Source organism: Eimeria tenella, genomic scaffold (assembly GCF_000499545.2).
Source record: "Eimeria tenella Houghton genomic scaffold, Eth_scaff194, whole genome shotgun sequence".
Taxonomy (NCBI): Eukaryota; Apicomplexa; class Conoidasida; order Eucoccidiorida; family Eimeriidae; genus Eimeria; species Eimeria tenella.
This window is the reverse complement of record NW_013541781.1, coordinates 1-10,000: the sequence shown is the minus strand read 5'-3', so window position 1 is coordinate 10,000 and position 10,000 is coordinate 1. Positions and strand designations below refer to the sequence as shown.

Sequence of the window (10,000 nt, the reverse complement as noted above, 5' to 3'; positions counted from 1 at the left end):
CTGGGTGTACGTACACCGCACGCTGTATCACAGGTACCCAGCAGCAAGACTACAAGCGGCAGCAGCAGCAGCAGCAGCAGCAGCAGCAGCAGCACTGGCACACGCTGCAGCAAATTAAAAGGAAATCTCTTTGTGAGGGAATTTAATAAAAGGAAATAATTAAAAGAATTTATTTCCTAGAAGACTTAACTGAAGAACAGACGCAGCAGCAACTCACACTGCAGCACATGCAGCCACCTGGGGCTTGCTGCTGCTGCTGCTGCTGCTGGTTCGGAGAAAATAGCCATAACTCGATAAAAGAGAATAAAAAGGCGAATTAAAATAATTAGAAAAGAAGTCTTTAACTCTTTTTGCTGCGGCGTCAGCAGCACCAGCGGGAGCTGTCTGTACACCCTGTCGCGGTCGCATTCTGGTTTTCTTCGGATCTTCTATTTCATTTCTTTTCTTTTTCTTCTTTTCCTTTCTTTTTATTTCTTTCCTTTTATTCTTTTTCATTTCTTCTTTCCTTTTCTTCTCAAATATGCTTCCCCAGCGTTTGCTGCTGTGCGCCCGCGGCCTGCAGCCGCTGCGGCTACCAGCGCCCCCCCTCCCAGCAGCAGCAGCAGCAGCAAGCGGCCGCTGCAGCAGCGCAGCAGCAGCAGCGCCGCTGCAGCGCATGCAGCAGCAGCAGCTATGGGGCTGCATGCGCCCCTCAAGCCCCAAACTTGCAGGCCTAGAAGACTATTATGTTTCAGCTCAAGTCGCTACTTGCATTCAAGCCCCCATGGCCTACTATGTCTGGTTTGGCTGGGGATTCCTCATGGTGAACGCTGCTGCTGCTGCTGCTGCTACTGGGGTTGTGCTGCTGTTGCTGCTGCTGCTGGGGTTGTGCAGCTGCTGCTGCGGTCTTGCTCCTGCTGCTGGTGCTGCTGCGGCTGCTAGGGTTTTACTGCTGTTGCTGCTGCTGCTGATAGGGCCGTACTGCTGTTGCTGCTGCTGCGGTCGTGCTGCTGCTGCTGCTGGGGCCTTGCGGCTGTTGCTGCTGCTGGGGTCGTGCTGCTGCTGCTGCTGCTGATGTTTAGGGTCGAGCTGCTGCAGCTTACGGTCGTGTTGCTGCGGCCTGGGGTCATGCTGCTGCTACTGCTGCCTATAGTCGTGCTGCTGCTGCTGCTGCTGCTGCTTATAGCCGTGCTGCTGCTGCTGCTGATGGTCGTGCTGCAGCTGCTTATGGGCTTGCTGCTGCCGCTGCCGCTTATGGACTCGTTGCTGATGCTGCTTCTGCTCTTCTCGCTACTGCTGCATGTGCTGCAGCAGCTGCTGCTGCAGCTGCTGCTGATGCTGCTGTCTGTGTCTACCTGTGAGTATTACTCGATCCACTAACTGCAATCATTCTCCATTGCTGCTGCTGCTGCTGCTGCTGCTGCTGCTGCAGGCGTTTGTGACTTTCGGCTCTTTGCTGCACTCAAATTACTACTTTAGCGGCAGAGCCATTCCCAAGCCCAGCAGCAACACGCAGCTGCTGGACGACTAGTTCTGCTGCTGCTGCTGCTGCAGCAGCAGCAGCTGCTGCTGCTGCTGCAGCTGCTGCTGCTGCAGCTGCTGCTGCAGCTGCTGCAGCGGGTCCGTTTTTGCCGCTGTGGGTACAGTGGAAACAGACGGGAAAGCCCCGAGGCAAATGCATGCAGATGATTTTTATCTATTTAATTTATTTAATTAATTTAATTTAATTAATTTAATTTAAATGTTTAGTTAGTTGCCGCTGAGTTTAATTGATTTAATTTCTTTGTTCACTTAGTTGCTGCTGAGCTACTTGCCGCTTGCTGTTACAGAGAGAGAAGGCCTGCAGAATGCAGCAGCAGCAGTAGCAGCTAGAGGTAGAAGCAGCAGCAGCAGCAACAGGCAGCAGCAGCAGCTAGAAGCAGCAGCAGCAGCAGCTAGGGGAGGCTCAACCGAAGCTACAGCAGGAGCTACGGCAGCAGCAGCAGCAGCTGCTGCTGCCACAGGTAGACCAGCGTCGGCAGCAGCAGCAGCAGCAGGTAGAGCAGCAGCAGCTGCCGTAAAACAGCAGCAGCAGCTGCTGCTGCTGCAACAGGTGGACCAGCGTCGGCAGCAGCAGCAGCAGGTACAGCAGCAGCAGCTGCCGTAAAACAGCAGCAGCAGCAGCAGCAACAGCAGCAGATTACAGGAAGAAAGACAATAATGAATAGTAGCTGAGTTCGGGGCTGCATGCATTGCAGCAAAAACATTTCTTCTGTCTTTCTGTCTTTGATAATTCCAATAATGGAAAAGAATTATAAAAGTGCTTTCTTTCCACTTCGAGGCATATATATTGTACAACCAGCTGCTGCTGCTGCTGCTGCTGCAGCAGTTGCTGCAGCTGCCGTTGCAGTAGTTGCTGTTGCAGCAGCTGCTGCAGCGGCCTTTGTTTCTGCTGCTGCTTCTGTTCGTGCCGCGGCTTATTCTGCTGCTGCTTCTGCTGCTGCTGCTGCTGCTGCTGCTGCTGCTCGTTTAGGCCCTGTGCCTCATTGCGACCTGCTGGCACCTGCGGAGGAAATGCATTTTGCTCTTTTGCTGCCATTTAATTAAATTACTTATTTATTTATTTATTATTTATTTATTTATTTATTTATTTATTTATTTATTTATTTATTTATTTGTTACTTTTGGTGGATTTCCCCGATGGCCGCAGAAACGCCGCTGGGGCCTCTTTGCAGCTTTTCCTGCGGCGAAGAATTCGAAGCAAATTAAATTCAAAATAATTAATTTAAATATTTAATTCTTTTATTTTATTTTTAAATAAAACCAGCAGCGGCAGCAGCAGCAGCAGCAAGAGTGTGAATAACAAGCAGCAACGGCTGCTGCAGCAACAGAAACGCCTGCGGAAGAAGCAACAACAGCAGGGACACCAGCAGCAGCAGCAACAGCAGAAGCAGCAGCAGAAACAGCAGCAGCAGTAGCAGCAGCAACTGCAGCAGCAGCAGCAACTGACTAGGTACGCCGCCCTTGCTGCTGCATGCGCCGATACGGCGGGCGGCAGCAGCAGCAAACCCTCTGCAGCAAAAAAATGAAAAATAAATGAATAAACAGATAATGAAATAAGATATATAGTTAATTAACTGATTAATTAATTTAATTAAATTCATTTAATTAATTAAATAATTAACTAAACTAATTGATTAATTTATTAAATTGATTAAATAATTAACTCAATTTATCAATTTATTAAATTAATCAATTACAACATAAATTCAACAAAGACAAAAGAGGCCAAACCGCCGCCCCCAGCTGCCTAAAAAATAAAAAAAAAGTTAAAAAATTGAAAAATAAAATGTGCAGATTAATTAATTAAGAAGCTAAACATTTGAATTAATTTAAACCAATCAAATTAAATTAGTTAAATTAAATTAATTAAATTAAATCATATCAATTAAATTAAATTAATTAATTTAATTTAAATAAATAATTAAAATTACCTGCCAGCCAAGGTGAGGCCTCAGCGCCCAACTCCGAAACCACCACGACTATGAAATCCTATAAATAAAATAATAAATAAATAAATAAATAAATAAATAAAATAAATAAATTAAAAAATAAAACAATAAATGGGTGAATAAAAATAAGTAAATAAATAAACTAATTAAATAATGAATGTACAAATAAATAAAGTAAAAAATAAATAAATAAATAGTAAAAAGAAATAATGAATTAAAGAAATAAACAAATAAATAAAAGAAATAATAAAAAGTGGTGGAGTTGAAGGCAGAAAGCAAAAAAGTGAATTTGAGGTCTCCGGAGTTGAAAAAAGGCCGAAAAAAAACCAAATTTGATTTCAAAGTTAATGGGATTCTTAATTGTTTGATTTGTGGCATTTTTGTGGCACTTTGTGGCACTTTTTTGGCACTTTTTGGCACTTTTTGGCGCTTTAAACTCACTTCTATCAACTGCGCCTTCAGCGCTGAGGGGGCCCTCCCGAGCAGCTCAAACGCGCTGCGCACCAGCAGCGGCAAAAACTGCAAACAAAATAAAAATAATAAATAAATAAATAAATAAGTAAATAAATAAATAAATAAATAAATAAATGAATAATAAGTCACGGATTTAACTGGTTAATTAATTAAATAGAATGCAAATAAATGCTAAATGGAGAAAAAATGAACCAAAACGGATTCAAATTCGTGAAAATAGACAAAAATAATTCAAAGTAAATAAATAAACAAAAAATAAATTAATTGACTAACAAATTAAAATAAAATAAGAAAATAAATAAATAGGTAAATAAACAGGAATTTATAAGCAAACAAACACAGATAAATTAGAGAATGAGTAAATAAATGAATAAACATAAACAATTAAATAATTAAGCAAAAATAAACGACAAAATAAATAAATAAATAAAAATAAAAATAAATGAAAATAAAATAAATAAACAGCAGCAAGAGGGTTTTTACTTCTGAGGCCAATTGCGCTGCTGCTGCCTGCAGCTGCGGCTCCGAGGTTTCCTCTGCAGCAGCAAATAAATAAACAAGTAAATAAATAAATAAATAAATAAATAAATAAATTTAAATAATTAATGAGCTTTCATTATTCTCCTTTTGGGGCTCCAGCTGAGGGTTTGGGGTTTAGGGTTTAGGGTTTGGCGCAGGCGGCGGCTGCGGGTGAGGCCGCGAAGGGTTTAGGGTTTAGGGTTTAGGGTTTAGGACTTGCTTGCTGCATGCACAATGCTTTCCATAAACACGAAAACCAATTTTGCTGCTTCTTGAGTGTCCACAGCCATGCAAAGGCTGCAGTTCTCCAGGCCCTAAAATAATAAATAAATAAATAAATAAATAAAATCAATTAATTAAAAACAAATTTTAAATAGTTACTTATTCATTCGTGAGTCATAATGTGCAGGGAACAGCAGCAGCAGCAGCAAGAACAGCAGCAGCAGCAGCAAGAACGGCAGCAGCAGCAGTGGTTTCAGAAAAGGCAGAAACAATGGCAGCAAAACACGGCAGCAGCAGCAAGAGGCAGCAACGGAAGCAGCAGCTGCAGCAGCAGCAGCAGAGGCAACAAGAGCAGCAGAAGCAGCAAAACCAGCCCCAAAAACAGCAGTAGCAGCAGCAGCAGCAGACGCAGCCCCAAGAACAGCAGCAGCAGCAGCAAAAGCAGCACCAGCAGCAACACCAGCCCCCAAAACAGCAGCAGCAGCACCAACAGCAAAAGCAGCCCCCAAAACAGTAGCAACAGCAGCAGCAGCGCCACCACCAACAGCAAAAGCAGCCCCCAAAACAGCAGCGACAGCAGCAGCAGCAGCAGCAGCAGCAGCAGCAGGACCTGTCTCAAGGCAGAAGGCACAGCAGCAGCAACTGGAGGGCATCTTTTCAAAAGTCTGCTGAGCATTCCGTAGCAGTCCTCCACCATGTCCGCGCTGTCTTCCAACACAGCCTGCACAAAACCCTAAACCCTAAACCCTAAACCCTAAACCCTAAACCTTAAGCCGCAAGGCGTAAACCCCAGACCCTCGGCCCTCGAGGCCGTGGCGCATGAGCGTCTTCAGAGCAGCGCAGTCCAAACCCTAGCTCCAAACCCTAAACCTCAAACCCTAAACCCCAAAAACTAAAGCCCAAACCCTAAACCCTAAACCCTAAACCCTCGCCCCTAAACCCTAAACCCTAAACCCTAAACCCTACTTGTTTCTGAATGGCTTCGAAGCCCGCAGTGGCCAGCTGCTGAATAAGAGCTGCCAGCTGCTGCTGCACCTGCGGCCCTTCAAACCCGAAGCAAACCGCCATCCACTCCGTGGCGTACAAGTACGTGGGGTGCACGCAGACCTGCAAACCCTAAACCCTAAACCCTAAACCCTAAACCCTAAACCCTAAACCCTAGGCCCTTCGAGGCCTTTCGGGGGCCCGCGAACGTCGGGGACTTGAGTTCGAACCACAGAGCTTGGGGTTCAAGCGGAAGAAAGGGAGCAGCGCCCCTAAACCCTAAACCCTAAACCCTAAACCCTTCTAAACCCTGTAAAGCCTTCTAAACCCTTCTAAGCATTAAATTTAAACCAAGGAGCCCGGGCTCAAAGCGGCAGCAAGGCAGCAGCACCAGCAGTTCACCGCAGCAGACCCCAAACCCTAAACCCTAAACCCTAAACCCTAAACCCACCTGCGCGTTTGTCTGCAGCACCTGAAGAAAAGGCAGCACTAAGGGTTTGAAAGCATCTCCAGCTGTACGTACAGCGTGCTTCATACACCTCAGGGCTCGCTCAACAGCAGCAGCATTTTGCTGCTGCTGCAGCAGCAGCTGCTGCAGCAGCGGCCACAAAGTGCTGCACACGAACGCCTGAACTGCTGCTAGACACTGCGGCTCTTGCTTTACCCCAGAAGACGTGTCCCTAAACCGCAGCAGCAGCAGCAGCAGCAGCGGCAGCAGCAGCAGCAGCAGCAATAGCAGCAGCAGCAGCACAGGAAGAGCAATGAAGGCGTTGCCGAAGCAGCAGCAGCAGCGGCAGCGGAACTGGGGTTCTGCTGCTGCAAAGCACGGCCAGGCGGCAAGTGCTGCTGCAGTAAGCTCAGCAGCAGCAGCAGCAGCAGCAGCAGCAGCAGCAGCCTACCTGAGCACAATTGCCAGGGCATCGAGCTTCGTGCAGATGTTCTGCTGCTGCTGCTGCTGCTGCCCTGCAGCAAGAGTCTCTTCTATTGCAGCAATCGAGGGGCGACAGAGACTCTCCAGCATCTGTGGGCACAGCAAAGGGTAGCCGCAGCAGCTGCTGCTGTTGCTGCTGCTGCTGCTGCATCTGCTGCTGTTGCGGTTCCTGCTGCATGTGAGGGAAGGAAGAATGAGGCCACAGCGAGGCGTGCCAGCAGCAGCGGCAGCAGCAGCAGCAACAGCAGAAACAACAGCACCAAAGGAAAGAGCAACGGCAGCAGCAACAGCAGCAGCACCGGCAGCAGCGAAAGCAACAACAGCAGCACCATCAGCAGCAGCAACCGCAACAAACCCAGCAACAGCAGCTACAACAGCAGCAGCAGCAGCAGCACCATCAGCAGCAGCAACAAACTCACAGAAAGCATCAAATGGTCTTCTTTAAGGCGCCCAACTAATGAACAAACTGCTTCAAGAACTAGCCAGTAAGCCTGCGCCCAAACCCTAAACCCTAAACCCTAAACCCTCTGCGACGAATCGGTGGAGTCGACAGTGGGGACGGCACCAGCAGCAGAGCAGCAGCAACAAAGCAGACGCTGTTGCTGCAACAGCAGCAAAGCAGCAGCAGCAGCGAAGCAGCAGCAACAGCAGCAGCAGCAGCAGCGAAGCAGCAGCAACAGCAGCAGCAGCAGCTGCTGCTGCATGTGGGTACTTGCCTTCTCTGCTACTGGTTCTGCCGATAGACTGTCAGCAACTGAAGCAGTAAAGCACAAGGCCGTAAACCCTAAACCCTAAACCCTCAGCCTCAAACCCTAAACCCTACATTTTACGCCTGACATACTGTGGCCAGACAGCAGCAGCAGCAGCAGGCGCAGCGGCAGCAGCAAAAACGCACAACCACTGCAACCAACACAGCATCAGCAGCAGCAGCAGCAGCAGCAGCAGCTGCTGCTGCTGCTGCGTCTTACGTGCTGCCAAGTGGTGGATTGTCTGAGTGTCTACTGGATGTTTTGCGTTTCTGCAAACATCTTCAAGTGCTGCTGCTGCTCGGTGCCGCAGCAGCTCCACTGCTGCTGCTGCTGCTGCTGCTCGGTGCCGCAGCAGCTCCCCTGCTGCTCCTGCTCCTCCTCCTGCTGCTGCTGCTGCTGCTCCGGGGAGGGACAGCTGACTAGCCAGCAAACCGACAGCAGCTTGCAGAGACCCTGAACTGCAGCACACAGCAGCAGCAGCAGCAGCAGCAGCAGCAGCATGAGCAGCAGCCAACAGCTACAAGCAGCAGCAGCACAAGCAGCAGCAGCTGTAGCAGGAGTCCCTGTAGCAGCAACAGATGCGGCTCTCCAAGAGCCGCACGAGCGGCAGCAGCATCAGCAGCAGCAGCAGCGTCAGCAGCAGCAGCAGCAAGTTACTCTGTCTCTATGTAGGCGTGGGCCCTCCTCACGAATCTTATAGCCGCAATTCTGCAGAAAACAGCAGCTCGAGTCTGCAGCAGCAAAAGGAGACAAATAAAACTAAATTAAAGGCAGAAAAGCAAAACACACAAACCCCACCACCTGCTGCTGCAGCAGCAGCAACCGCAGCAAGAGGAGCAGCTGCTGCTGTTGTTGCTGCTGCTGTTGCTGCCGTTGTTACTGCTGCTACTGCCATCGCTGCTGCTGCTGCTACTTTTGCTGCTGCTACTTCTTCTGTTACTGCTGCTGCTACTGCTGCTGCTGCCTACCTGGGGCAAGGAAGGCTTCAGCACCGCCTGCACTGCAGCAACAGCTGAGGTGAGCACAGCTGCTGCTGTGCTGCCTGCTGAGGTGTCTGTACAGCCACAACGACAGCAGCAGCAGCAACAGCTGCAGCAGCAGCAGCCGCAGCAGCCACAGCAGCAGCAGCCGCAGCAGCAGCGCCTCGGGCGTACACGGAAAGGTGTAGTCTAACGCGACGAAGAGACACTCCAGAGGCCTCTCGAAGACATCCTCAGCAGCAGCAGCAGATAGTTGCTGCTGCTGCTGCTGCTGCAGCTGGTGGCTCTGCAGCAGCTGCTGCATGCGGCTCGTCACCTGCACAGCAGCAGCAGCAGCAGCAGCAATGCCTTGCGCTAAGAGAAAAGCTGGGAAAATTGAATCTTGATAATACACATTCCAACAGGTGTTTGTGCTGCATCTGTTGCTGCTGTGTTATCTTGCTGCTGCTGCTGCTGTGCCATTTTTGCTGCTGCTTCTGTATGTGCCTTGCTGCTGCTGCTGCTGCTGTGTCGTTCTCGCTGCTGCTGCTGCTATTACGCACCCGCATTGGCAACTCGAGACCGATTAAGGCAGCACAGTCCTCCAGCAGCAGCAGCAGCTGGTCCCTAAAGCTGCAGCAGCAGCAACAGGAGCAGCAACAGCAGCAGCAGCAATGAATACAGAAGAACCGGCAGAGTAACAACAGACACGGCGACAGCAGCAAAAGTCGCAGCAGCAGCGACAAGATGCGTAGCAGCAGCAGCAACAACAGCAAGATGAACAGCAGCAGCAGCAGCAAAGGCGCTGCAGCAGCATCCAGAGGCGCAGCAAAGGCGCACTTGGCATTTGCTGCTGCAGCCCTCCAACTTGACCTAAACTCTTTACCACTATTTAATATATTTATTTTTTTTAATTCATTATTTATTATTTATTTATCTATTTATTTATTTATTCAGTTTACCTGTAAAACTCCTCCAGCATTCGCTGCGAAATTTGGGCGGAGGGAATTTCGATTTGCTGCAGCGCCTCTTCGCTGAGGTGTCTGTACACCTGAAGCAGCGCCTGTTTGCTTTGCGCATTGACTTGCTGCTCCTGCTGCTGCTGCTGCTGCTGCTGCTCCGCGTCCTCTATGTCGTATCTCAAGTCGCAGAAAAAACGCACAGCTTTGACAGAGAGAAATGCTGCTGCTTCGTAGTCGCCTGCTGCAGCTTCTGAGTAGTGCTGCTGCTGCTGCTGCTGCTGGGGGTGGGAGTGGTGCTGCTGCTGCAGCAGCAACCCCAACGTGCGCGGTAGAGCCACTGCAGCGGCAAGCGTCTCCAGCAGCTGCTGCAGGGCCCCGTCTGCATGCGTTTGCTGCAGCAGCAAGGGCACTGCAGCACGGCAGGTAGCAGCAACAGCAGCAACCACGTGCGTCAGCGTCTCGGTGTCTGCTGCTGCTGCTGCTGCTGCTGCTGCCGTGTCGCCGTTCGAAGTCACTGCTGCAGCAGACAGCAGTTGCTGCAGCGGGCCTATTGAGTGCTGCACAGCAATCTGCAACAAACTGCGGGGTCCATCTGCTGCTGCTGCTGCTGCTGCTGAGGAGGAGGAGGAGCAGCTCCACACCCGCAGCAAATGACTAATGCAAGCTGCTGCTGCTTCTGTCTCATCGTTGTCCGAAGCAGCAGACTCCAACACCTGCAGCAGCAACAGCA

At 49.5% G+C, this 10,000-nt stretch overlaps 1 protein-coding gene across 1 annotated transcript; it reads right to left on the bottom strand.

Annotated features, from left to right (window-relative positions):
- Positions 1-2,158: 2,158 nt before the first annotated feature.
- ETH_00029810 (uncharacterized protein) lies at positions 2,159-9,983 on the bottom strand (the record flags this gene model as incomplete). The annotated part of the gene is made up of 17 exons (XM_013374123.1): positions 2,159-2,521; positions 2,641-2,699; positions 3,453-3,510; positions 3,912-3,989; positions 4,428-4,480; positions 4,684-4,777; positions 5,296-5,406; positions 5,652-5,792; positions 6,121-6,349; positions 6,569-6,690; positions 7,020-7,091; positions 7,317-7,354; positions 7,569-7,802; positions 8,239-8,403; positions 8,504-8,645; positions 8,872-8,941; positions 9,271-9,983. Coding segments are annotated over 17 exons (2,742 nt in total), but the record flags the coding sequence as incomplete, so codon positions are not given.
- Between the last annotated feature and the right edge of the window lie 17 nt (positions 9,984-10,000).